This window comes from Zingiber officinale, chromosome 5B (genome assembly GCF_018446385.1).
Source record: "Zingiber officinale cultivar Zhangliang chromosome 5B, Zo_v1.1, whole genome shotgun sequence".
Lineage (NCBI taxonomy): Eukaryota > Viridiplantae > Streptophyta > Magnoliopsida > Zingiberales > Zingiberaceae > Zingiber > Zingiber officinale.
The window spans coordinates 81,149,128-81,161,680 of NC_055995.1; the positions used below are offsets into that span (position 1 = coordinate 81,149,128).

General features: G+C 39.6%; 2 protein-coding genes across 3 annotated transcripts; one reads left to right on the forward strand and one right to left on the reverse strand.

Moving 5' to 3' along the window:
- Positions 1–254: 254 nt before the first annotated feature.
- LOC121984677 (armadillo repeat-containing protein 7-like) lies at positions 255–3,579 on the reverse strand. 2 transcript variants are annotated; one of them, XM_042537750.1, is made up of 7 exons: positions 3,304–3,579; positions 3,168–3,204; positions 1,538–1,611; positions 1,372–1,465; positions 1,164–1,246; positions 710–885; positions 257–619 (listed from the first exon to the last, which is right to left on the reverse strand). In XM_042537750.1, the coding sequence occupies exons 1-6, from the start codon at positions 3,373–3,375 to the stop codon at positions 715–717; spliced, it is 531 nt and encodes a 176-aa protein (XP_042393684.1). In that variant the 5' UTR covers positions 3,376–3,579; the 3' UTR covers positions 257–619; positions 710–714. The 2 variants fall into 2 exon arrangements, with proteins under 2 accessions (XP_042393683.1, XP_042393684.1); XM_042537749.1 differs by having other exon boundaries at positions 255–619; positions 1,372–1,611.
- A 166-nt stretch (positions 3,580–3,745) lies between these two features.
- On the forward strand, positions 3,746–8,277 carry LOC121984679 (histidine--tRNA ligase, cytoplasmic-like). The gene is made up of 7 exons (XM_042537751.1): positions 3,746–5,218; positions 5,739–5,918; positions 6,018–6,275; positions 6,426–6,560; positions 6,663–6,944; positions 7,425–7,565; positions 7,758–8,277. Exons 1-7 carry the CDS (start codon positions 3,791–3,793, stop codon positions 8,058–8,060), a joined length of 2,727 nt encoding a protein of 908 aa, XP_042393685.1. The 5' UTR covers positions 3,746–3,790; the 3' UTR covers positions 8,061–8,277.
- The last annotated feature ends 4,276 nt before the right edge of the window (positions 8,278–12,553 follow it).

Below are 12,553 nucleotides of genomic sequence, written 5' to 3' on the forward strand. Positions count from 1 at the left end.
TTCGTATTGAGTGTCTAGTAATCTTATCATATTATTCCGAATTAGATGGATGGTCAATTCGGACAAACCCGTTGTCGATCGGACATTGTCTGTCTGACTGGTCCTTATGATCGACCTCTACTCAATCTCCGTAGGTGAACCCTTTAACATCCTATCGTTCATCATATTGATTTTAACCTCCACCAAAATAGTTAATCCGTACTAGACAGAATCCTCTTTATCACCGATGAAAGTATAAATCACAAATTAGACAAACTCAATTTGGCACATGATCAAAAGTTTATTAGAGATTGCATTTTGCATGTCCTGACAAAGGAAGCTGCTGCATTGCCACAAGTCCTCTTAAGCAAGCTACCAAATCTCAATTATCTCTCCATCTGACTTCAATCTCTACTAATTTTTTTTCAGGATTTCGTCAACTAACCCAGATCAGTCGACTTCACGTGTGTTAGACATACTCAACCTCCTCCCACGAAGAAAAAGACCACCACCAACGACGCCGCTCCACGGGGACAAGTCCTTGTTGGCCGGTCGTGTGATCCTCATCAACAGCAGCACATGCTTCGCTCCTTGTGGCTGATGCTAGTTTCCATGCACATTAAAAAGGGATGCAGGAGACCTGGATTGAGCATAGTGCCAGCTCAAAATGAATATTCGGTAAACATCATGATCGATAATCAAGAGAGATTGGGTACAAAGTTTCGCCCACCGATGTCATTGGTTTACATGTTTCTGCAAAAAGGCATTTGCCAAATTGCTCAACGTGAGGTTGATAGATCCGGCTGCTGCATACCTTCGGATTATTTCCAGTACCTCTGGTTTCAAGATCTCCTTTTTAGAAGAATGATCGCAAAGATAGTAGAGAGCTCCAAGAGCATAGGACACCTGTTGTTTGCATACAATTAATAAAGAAATTAATCTATTAAAAAGGTCAATCTGTTGTCAAAACTATCAAATTGTCCATCGTAGAGAAGAACAATGAAATAATTGCAGTATGCAGCGAGATGGTTTCCATGACTAAAACTGAACTCATGCATCAAAATATATTGGTGAAACGAATTTTACTCCACAGAAACAATTTATTTGCATGTTAAGTGCGTCTGATGCATGAAATTACACAATAGATAAGACTAAAAGATAATTCTAGGGAAAAATACACTTACAGTGTTTCTAACCGGGCTAGATAAGCACTGTATCACCAAAGGAACTCCATCGCATTGAATGATCAATGCAGCATTTGCTGGATCTGCATTGCACAGTTTGTATCTCTTATACGACAGGTTGAAATTGCATAAAATTCTAGTATTAGTTGGCAAAATCTTGAAATTCTTTGCATTCTGGTTTGTTAAGATCTGTGTTAAAATTGCTTACCAACAGAAGAGTTGCAGATCCCACCAATGCCAAATTCAACAAGTTTTTCATTTGGCTCTGTAATGCAGTCCAGGAATAGTTCCAAAACATTAAGCTGCTTCCACAAATGAATTGACATTAATGATAGAATAAGGTACCATGACAAGTAAATATGCTGATACCGTACCTGGCGCAGAAATTCATAATTGTAAGGATCATAGGCAAAGTTAGCCAAATTGGCCACAATTCTCTCTTTTGATTCTGCAGGATAGGAAGACAAACTTCATCACAAAATGTGTGAAATAATGTAAAAAAAAAATGTGCACACTTTAATTGGCATAGGAAGCACATGCAGCATTCTTTTTTGACTAAAATCAAAACATTCTTGAAACAAATATTTAAAAAAGAAAATTCCTGCAAATTATTGTTTCAACAGTATAATGTAATGCTTTAGTTGATAACTTAGATGTCAAACATTTATTTTCACTAAGGTATGAGTTACTAAACAACAATTAAGGAACTCATCAAGTTATAATCAGTCAAAACCTTGAAGACTTTAGCAACATGGATACTTTTATACAAGATTTTCAGTGACTTGGACGCGCTATATATCAGCTTCCCTGTTTGAATGCATATGATATAGTAAAATAAATGCCAAGCCTGGTACATCTTCACAGGAGAAATTGCAATGACCAAAACAGTATTCCACAGAGCTACCATGGATCAAGACCAACCAGATCCAATGAGATTATAGGAACTTAAGTGTTAGCTATTTTATAAAATCAGCTTCTATACTCCGAGATATTTTACAATTTAATCTATCCATTGTCCTACCACCACAAAGGACTGTAGGTTGAATTTAATTACTAATTGAGAGAATATCTAGTTGAACCGTAAACAAAATTATAGCAGCATACACTTAGGTGGTTGTTTTCAGAGAATCAAGAGATTGTTGTAAAAAGACACGAGTGAATTCCATCTGAAGTCAGCTACATCAATCCTAGTATGCAACTATTGGAATATATATAAAAGCTATGTTACTATTAATTTAAATTATTTTTAGCTATATTAAGCAGAGGTTTTTTATTGCCGTCTACCTCTTACAGCTCAAATCTAATTAATTTAATTTGTCTAACCTCTAATGATCATCTTTAATCATGTTCATATCTTATCATCTATCCCTCTCAAATACTACCTAATTGCTGATAGCATTATTTGTTCTAGTTTTTCCGATAATGTCACATGCCCATCTTAAAATTCTCAATTTTGAGATACTAACTTTTACATCGAAATCAGTTTGATTGATGCACCAATTTTCCAAAATTTCCTTGTAGCCTAATGGGCACACAACAATCGCATAACACTTCAAAAGTTTTTCTCCATTTACTCACTCATTTTTCATCTTATCATTGACATCTCAACCATATCATCTCTGCAAAAAATGGACGTCTGTCTAAAATAGATTCTCAGATCATCCACATCTCCACCCATATCATCTAGGTAAATCAAATATTTATCTAAAATAGATTCTTGGATGCACTGAACATTTAGGATACAAGAGTTGATGGTGAGTATCGGTTATAAATCTATGCATTATTGATGACTTAAAAATACTCAGTAATCAGGTTATTCTAAGCTAATGGAGGAATGCAACAACAACAAGCAGTCTATATGATTACTAAACCTAATTAAATAAACATAGGACAAATTAAGAATTCCAATCAATCCCGACATATTTAGACAAAGTATATGTCCTGGTTACGCGATTGTTGATCAACATAAATAGATAAACAAACTTGTAATAAAAGAGAAATGACCTTCATTTGTTGCCTTCTGGAACTCTGACACAAGCTCCTGTATCAGAAGATGATTTTGAATAAGCAAGATAGCCCAATTCACCTGGCATCATTGATGAGCTAACAAATAGATTAACGAGAGGGGTGCACAGATTACCTGGAGATATTGAGCTCGAGGAGTACCGGACCTCCCTGTCCTCTCCGCCTGTCGCTTGTGATTGGTAAACATTTCTACCGGCGACTCGGATTTGCTCAATCTACCCGAAAGAGTTCTGCAAGATTAGATCAGTCGCTCGGTGAAGAGGCTGACGACTCGAAGAAAGTTAATCTAATGAGAATGCCGTAGAAGCGGTGGAGGATGAGGAGAAGCGAACTCCGGCGAGGAGCGGAAGCATCGGAGAAGAATTAGGGTAACAGTGCAAGCGTTGATGATATAAATTGGCAGATTGGTTAAGGAGAAATCGGATCGGGACTTTTACAGCACGTTACCCGAAACCGAATCGTAGGCCGAGAAATCGAAACGCTACACCGGCCCAGCCCATAGGCCCGGCCCAAATCAGCTTCTTCCAGGTTAACTTAGGGTTCTTCGCGTCCACGGTGGTTCAACTTCGACTCCGTCGCGTGCTCGCCGTGGCTCTTTCCTCATGGCTTCTGCGTTAGCAAACTCCACCGTCACTATCGGCGGAAAGGGTTCCTCCGTCTCGCCTTCGGCCGTATACGCCGTCTCTCGTGGCGTATCCTCCGTCAGTATCGACGCCGCCGCCTTTGAGAAGCTCTCCCAATCCAAGCGGCCTTCTCCGGTGGAACGTGCTCAGGATGATCCTTTGACACCCCTGTTGTTGACTGCGGAGGAGTCTCGCGCTGCCCTCGTCGTTCTTCTCAATAAGCTCGTCCTCTGCGACGCCGCTATCCGCCCCGGCCTTCTGTCTCTCATCGTGGACACGCTAAATCTTGCGTCAGGCCACGAAAGAATCAATTTTTGTTCGGCTTCAGGGTTTGTGACCTCGATCGCCTTCATGAATGCGAGGAATCCTGACGAGATTCTAGTCGGCCGGGAAGAGATTGGTGTTTTCGAGTCTTCGTGTGCTGCATCGGTTGCGATCTGCGCTATCTTGGACTGCTGCTCATCTGCTCTGATGAAGGTCGTTGATGCCGTGGCAGCTTTGTCTTGCGAAGCTGCTCGCGCTGATGTCTCTGCGTTAGATTTATTTAGCTCAGGAGATGGATTCTCCATGAAGGATGAGATCGATGTGGCAAGCGACATGAAGACGTTGCTGTTTGGGTCGAAGCTTGTGGGGCAGAATGATTCGTCGTTCTTCAGTGAGATTACTACCGTCAATGGTAGCTTCAGGGAGGCTGTCAGGTTACTCCATGTCCGAACACGGGTTGAGTTGAACTCCAGTACTAAGGTCAAGAAGTCAAAGGTTATTGCAAATCAAGGAAAAGAGAAAGCTTTTATTGCATCAGTCTTGCCACTAGCAATGTCAATTCAGTCCTTGAGTGAGAGTAGCTTGGGTCGAGCTAAATCTTCTATTAATCTTATCAGTGATAGTAGCTTGCGATCTAAGGTGGTTGAGGTTTTTGAGAAATCGTGCCCGAACTTGGATGGTCTGAGAGATCAATTTCACTCAGTTACAGAAAATGCTGCCTCTGGATCAAATTATGTGCGTGTTCTTCAATCTGTGTATTGTCTTTTGGTTAAATTTAGGGACATTCTTGCTTGGGAAGCAGTTTTGGCTTTGTTTTCCCTAGAAATAGATGACTCGATTGAGAGAGCTCAAGTGGATTCTTTGAAGGACAACAAACCGGATGGAGATATTGCAAAAGGAGAGAAGAAGATTGACAAGAGAAAAAAGAAAACATTAGGCAAAGGGACTTCTTCCATAAGGCAGCTTCTTAGAGACAGTGCTTTGTGCAAACTTTCTACTGAAAATGTTTCAATGTTGGTTGAGTGGGCATCTGATCTGTCAAAATATTTCGATCCCATGGACACTAGACTAGATATTCTATTGTCAAAGGTTAAGGAAATAGTTGAGAGCAATGAAGTCAGGAGACTTCCTAAGATTCCTAAGGTAGTACATTTGAAATTGTTTGGAATTATATATTTTCAACAGTTTGCAGTTGTCCATGCTTACTTAAGCTTGTTGTATCTAGAGTGTCTCTGCATAATTTACTTATTGTTTTTTTCTCAGTTCTTCTTTTCCTTGATTGAATTGTGTTATATCCCATGCTATGCTAGGCCTAATCAATTAGCCACCTGTTTATCAAGGGATGGATTACTGAGTTTTAATCATAAAAGCTTTTATTTAACTTAGAGCAAATTTAGAGTGTCAGTCATATCTGACCAGCAATTTATTGGAATTTTATCGATGAGAAATTGGCAAGTGTGGATTTATATCAGAAGCATGAGTTTCTTTTTCACGATTTTTTTTCTAAAAAGAATCTTGCTATACTCCTCTACAATGCATTGTTGGTTAAATTATTTTTTTCAATGTATTATTTATTCCATCCTGTGATACATGAATAACACCTAATTCAGTAATTCTTCTTTGTCTTTACAATTCAAAATTTCATTCTGGATATGTATAATAGGGGACACGAGATTTTGGGAAGGAACAAATGGCTATTAGAGAGCGTGCTTTCTCCATTATTACAGGTGTTTTTAAGATGCATGGTGCTGTTGCCCTTGATACTCCTGTATTTGAGTTAAGGGAGACTCTCATGGGTAAGTATGGAGAGGATTCGAAGCTGATATATGATCTTGCTGACCAGGTACTTATGAAGATGTTGATTATTTTCTTATCTCGGTTTTTTTCTTCCAATTTATTTATTTGGATATGTTTCCATTAGCTATATTTTCTTCTTTCATAGGGTGGTGAGCTCTGTTCTCTGAGATATGATTTAACTGTTCCATTTGCAAGATACTTGGCCATGAATAATATCAATGCACTGAAACGGTACCAAATAGCTAAAGTATACAGAAGGGATAACCCATCAAAGGGAAGATATCGTGAATTCTATCAATGTGATTTTGATATTGCTGGCCAATATGAAACAATGGAACCTGATTTCGAGGTTATCAAAGTTTTGACTGAACTGTTGGATCAACTTGACATTGGCAGCTATGAGGTATTTGTTTTTCTTCCACTAGATTTCTCAATAGGAACTGGCATTTTGTGAAAATAATCTTGTTTTTTTTTCCTTAAATCATAGGTGAATACAAGAAAGTTGTAATCTAAAGTCTTTGCTGTTCCCAAAGTTATGTCTTTATATTTGCAGATTAAGTTGAATCACCGAAAGTTGCTGGATGGGATGTTGGACATCTGTGGAGTGCCCTCAGAAAAATTTAGAACAGTTTGCTCAAGCATTGATAAATTGGACAAGCAACCATTTGAACAGATTAAAAAGGAATTGGTGAGTAAAGCTTCTGCAGATTCATTGTTATCTTGTTCAAAACCCAAGAGAACCATTCTTCTGTTATGTAAAAAAGTTTTTTTTTTATATTTTTATTTCTAGGTAGAAGAGAAGGGTTTATCGACTGAAATTGCAGATAAGATTGGTTCTTTTGTGAAGAGAAGAGGGCCACCACTTGAAATTCTATCAGAACTGAAAAGAGAGGGTAGTCAATTTTTGGAGAACGCTGGTTCAATTGTTGCACTAAATGAGTTGGAGATTTTATTCAAAGCTCTTGAAAAAGCAAAGTGTTCAAACCGAGTGGTGTTTGACTTGAGCCTTGCAAGAGGCCTTGATTATTATACTGGAGTCATATATGAAGCAGTTTTTAAAGGAGCTACACAGGTAAAATGATGCCTGTATGACCTTAGTGAAAACAGTCGAAACATTTGATGCATAAACAGTCTTTCTTTTCACTGCCTGCTCAAGTAACTGAATGTTTTGTGCTTAATCCATAATTAACTCTGCAGATTCATTTGGATTTAAGAGATTTAGGTCTGAGGAAATGAATAGTTGATAATCCTTTCCCCAATTATACATCTTCACTCAGGGACCTCATTTTTCAACAGCTTGGTTAACAATCATGTCTCAAAGAATTATGATAAGTGGCATGCCTTTAGGCATATATTTTTTTAAAGCTTTTGTTTATTTTGTGGTATAAACCTATGTGGGTGTAAATTCTAACGCATCTGAACTCGCACTCATTTTTTCTTAGATCTCTTCCCACAACCATCTAGATTATCTCGTGTAACAGAGATGAATTAAAGGCATGTCTGATAATTCAAGGAGACTGTTTTTTACTGGTTTTTTTTTTCTGTGCTTTAGGTTGGGTCTATTGCAGCTGGGGGACGATACGATAATCTGGTAGGGATGTTCAGTGGAAAGCAGGTTCCTGCAGTAGGTGTGAGTCTCGGAATCGAGAGAGTCTTTACACTAATGGAGCAACTTGAAAAAGACAGAAATCAGGTATTTTGCTTCTTTTCCTCCCACCTTGGAACCATTCGAAGCTATTTGTCATATTAGTTCTTGGGTGTTGGACAATCAGTCTAATGACCTTTGAATTGCATGCTTATCTTTAGATTGTTCATGTCTTTCTCATTAGTATGTATAGATGCATCATACTTTTTATCTCGTAGTGATCTCAATTTTGTTTTGCAGGTGATTCGTGCCACCGAGACACAAGTTTTGGTGGCCATTCTAGGGAAGGATCTCACACTGGCTGCAGAGATTGTGAGTGAACTGTGGAATGCAAAAATTAAAGCAGAATTCAGCCTCACCAAACGAGTAATGAATCATATTAATCGCGCAAAGCAATCGGGAATACCCTGGATGGTCCTTGTGGGAGAGTCCGAGATAACCAGCGGCATTTATAAGCTAAAGAACATCGAAGCCAACCAAGAGGAGGAGATTCCAAGAGAAAGAATTGTTGAGGAGCTCCGTATAAGGCTCGGTATCATCTGAGAAAGGATCAAGTGATTATAGACAAGGTATAACTAGGAATGAGTAGGCCTTTTGTTTAAGCCTATCCGAGCTCTATTGTAACTTAAAAAAAAAAACAGGTTTGAATGTCGAACATTTGTTTGCATTAGGACCATGGAGAGCTAAGATGATTTCTTCTCTTCCATCCTGTATAATTTTGATTTAAATCTCAATTTAATTACGAAGGTTCTTTATGACATGGATTCATTTCTTCAGTTCTTGTTTGTAGTAACTTCATGTAGCGTTCAAATACTTTTTTTATTATATGTCTACTGATTATATAATCTTACTTTACAATTTTAATAATTATAAAAAAAATATTTATTTATTATACATTATTATCTTTGGTATTTTTCATTTCACATATTCAATTTTCATAATTCTAAAAAGAACATATCACATTTTTAAATGAATGAATTTTTAAGGTTTTCAAGCATTTTGAGAGTTATTTATAAATATTAACTAGTTAGACAGATAAATATCTAAATTTATTTATTAAATTTAATAAATTAATTTAAAGTTATCTATTTGATTAACTTTGTATATATTAAATAAATTCTTACAAATTTTCTTTAATCATTCGATAATTTATCAAAAAACGTATTTAGATTTTTTAAATTTATTAAAAAATACATACTATTTTAGTATTTATCAAAGGACGGACCTTTTTACAGTAATTTTCCTATTCTACTCTCCTGACAAATTTAATTGATTTTCTTTTTCTTTTCGTTGTTATTTCTCTCTTTTCTCTTTTTTACTATGCATACAACGTATCTTCTTTTTTCTGTCCTCTTTTTTATCTTCTTTTCTATTTTCCTTTTTTTTTCAATTTTTTTCTCAAACCTGTTATAGGAGATCGGACCAACGTTGGGGTTGATATCTCTCCATATCAGGCCCAATGTGGGCATGATATGAGGAGATATTAGCCTAACAACAGGAAAAAAAGAAAAAGAAAAGAAAGAAAGAGATATTTAAGTTTTTCAAAACCTTTGGTCCACCACTAGGAATGCCAAAAATAACAATGGAGAGCATATTTAGACTCCTTATAATTTTAGAAATCCACAGGAACTGAAATGGATGCAATCAGAGCTTTCTAGGTTCATCAGTGATTTTGACCGAAATCCATTGATCGACCTAGAGACCTCAGATCGTAGTCATTTCAGGTCCTATGGATTTCTAAAATTACAAGGAGTCCAAATATGCTATCCATTGTTATTTTCAACATTCCTAGTGGTGGACCAGAGGTTTTGAAAAACTTAAATCTCTCTTTCTTTTTTTTTATTGGGCAACGTATGCCTGATATCTCTTCATATCAAGCTCAATGTGGTCCTGATATCTCCCCATATAAGGCCCAATATCAAGCCTAACAACAGAAAAAGAAAAAAGAAAAAAAGAGAGATTTAGGTTTTTCAAAACCTTTGGTCCACCACTAGGAATGCCAAACATTACAATGGAGATTATATTTGGACTCCTTTCAATTTTAGAAATCCACAGGACCTGAAATGACTGCAATATGATGTTTCTAGGTCGATCAACGGGTTTCGGTTAAAATCCACTGATGGACCTAAAGAGCTCCGATTGTACCCATTTCAGTTCATGTGGATTTCTGATATTTCAAGGAATTCAAATATGCTATCTATTATTTATTTCAACTTCTAAAAGATGTTAAAATATAATAAAAAAATCAGTAAAACAATCCCCATACGTTTTAGGTTTTTCAAAACCTCTGGTCCACCACTAGGAATACCGAAAATAACAATGGAAAGCATATTCGTATTAGGACCAAATATGGAGCTAGAGGGGGGGTGAATAGCTCGGTGCGATCTTCGTGCTTGACGTTGCTTGTTTCTTCAAAGATGTGCAGCGGAAATGCAAGAAACAACTACAACAATGCTAACAAAAGGATTTTACTTGGTATCCACCTCACAAGAGGTGACTAATCAAAGGATCCACACACTCACGCACCCTCCACTATGAATAACACTCCTTTATGGTAACTACCAAAGGCGGAGAAGCCCTACAATCTCTCTATACAAGAAGAAAGCAAAAGGAAAAACAAATGCAAGAAATCTTATAGGTTTTACAACCGAAAACCCTAATCCTAGCTTCTCCTTCTTGTTGTGTTCTCGCCTCTTGACTTGGATGTCTCTCCAAGATCCTTCAAGAACTGGCGATCTGAATCTCAAGAGATGTTATGGAGTCGCTGGTGAAGATCGAAGATGAATCGTGTGAGCACTGCTGAAGGAAACGCTCGCCTGCAACTAAATACGACGCCAACGGTCGGATCCCGATCAATTGGATTGCTCCCAATCGATCGGGGAGGCTTTGGATCGATCAACCGATCGATCCAGAGTGCCTCTGTGCTCCCTGGAATAGCCTGGATCGATCAGCTGATCGATCCAGGGCTTATCGCGCACAAACAGCAGCTCCCAATCGATCCACTGATCGATTGGGACCTCTGGATCGATCGACGGATCGATCCAAAGGGGTTCTATTCGTGGGGACTCACCCGATCGATCAGCTGATCGATTGGGCATGATCCAATCGATCGGATGATCGATCCATATCTGCTGGATCAATCGGTTGATCAATCCGGATCTTGGTTTTTGCCCAAAAGCAAGTCCAAATCCCCCTAAACCAACATCCAGTCAACCATGACTTGTTGGTACATAAAACCTAGCATCTGGTCACCCTTGACCAGCTAGGACTCTCTCACCAAGTGTCTGGTCAATCCCTTTGACCCACTTGGATTTTTCTCCTCTTTCCAAGTATTCGGTCAATCCCTTTGACCTACTTGGACTTTCACCAGATGTCTGGTCAACCTTGACCCATCTGGATTTCCCCGTGCCTGGCTTTACTCACCAGGACTTCCCTTCTGCCTAACTTCACTCACTAGGACTTCCTTCTGCCTGGCTTCACTCACCAGGACTTTCACCTAGCTTCACTTACTAGGATTTCCTTCTGCCTGGCTTCACTCACCAGGACTTTCACCTAACTTCACTCACTAGGATTTTCAGTCAAGTATCCAGTCAACTTTGACCTACTTGACTCTCCTTCACAATCTCCCCATATGAACAATTGCACCTGCAATGTTCATGTGTTGTCTACAAGTATTGTCAAACATCGAAACCAAATCATCAATGTTGGTGCAACCTTAGGTCAAGGTTGACCTGGTTGACCCGACTCGAGTTGACCTGACTTGAGTTGTATTTTGATGTTTGACAAGAACAAAAGAGTTGTATTTTGATGGGAGATTGTGGGTGCAACCTTTGGTCAAAGTTGACCTGGTTGACCCAAGGTGAGTTGGCCTGACTCGGAAAAGTCCAAGCAGGGGGTTTGGCACGGGAAAAGTCCAAGCGGGGAGCTTGGCACGGGAGAAAGTCCAAGTATGGAGACTTGGCACGGAGAAGTCCAAGTATGGGAACTTGGCAAGTGGAAGTCGGAGAGGGCTCGGTAGCTCGTTCTCCGAACTGTGGTCAGAGAGGGCTTGGTAGCTCGTTCTTTGGACCGGAAGTGGGAAAGTCCTGGTGAGTGAAGCCAGGCAATTGTGAAAACCCTAATGAGTGAAGCTAGGTGAAAGTCCTGGTGAGTGAAGCCAGGCAGTGGGAAAGTCCTGGTGAGTGAAGCCAGGCAGTTGGAAAGTCCCGGTGAGTGGGCAGATTGGAAATCCTGGTGAGTGAAGCCAGGTGAAAACCCTAGTGAGTGAAGCTAGGTGAAAGTCCTGGTGAGTGAAGCCGGGCAAGGGAAAATCCAGATGGATCAAGGGTGATCGGACATCTGGTGTTGAGAAGGTCAAGTAGGTCAAGGGAGTGACCGGATACTTGACACGAAGAGAAAAGTCCAAGTGGGTCAAAGGGATTGACCGGACACTTGGTGGGGAGTCTTAGCAGGTCAAGGGAGTGACCGGATGCTAAGCATGATGTACCAACAGGTCAAGGTTGACCGGATGTTGGTTTGGAAGGCTTGGGACTTGGTTTGGGCGAAAACCAAGCTCTGGATCGATCAGTGGATCGATCCAGTGATACACTGGGTATCTGGATCGGTCTGGTGACCGATCAGTAACCACACAGTGAGCTTCTGTGTGTTATCTGATCGGACTGAAGACCGATCAGTGATCGATCAGTAGCATACAGTGAAGTTCTTGATCGGTCTGCAGACCGATCAGGAGACGATCAGAAGGAGGCAAAGGCCCTGATCGGTCATGGGACCGATCAGGGAAGGACCTGATCGGTCACCATGACCGATCAGGGGAGGGCCTGATCGGTCTTGTGACCGATCAGGACCCTTGTGGACCGATCAGGATGAAGCCTGATCGGTCCACATCCTAGTCGTTGCGTAGCAACGGCTAGTTTCTGTTGTGTCTTCTTCGCAGGTTATAAAAGGGGTTGAGGAGCTACTGTTCTTTCTTCCTCTACTTCTTCTTCCTCCTCGAGCTGCTGTTCTTCTTCACTGCTGTGATTTGAGCTTTGCTGAGC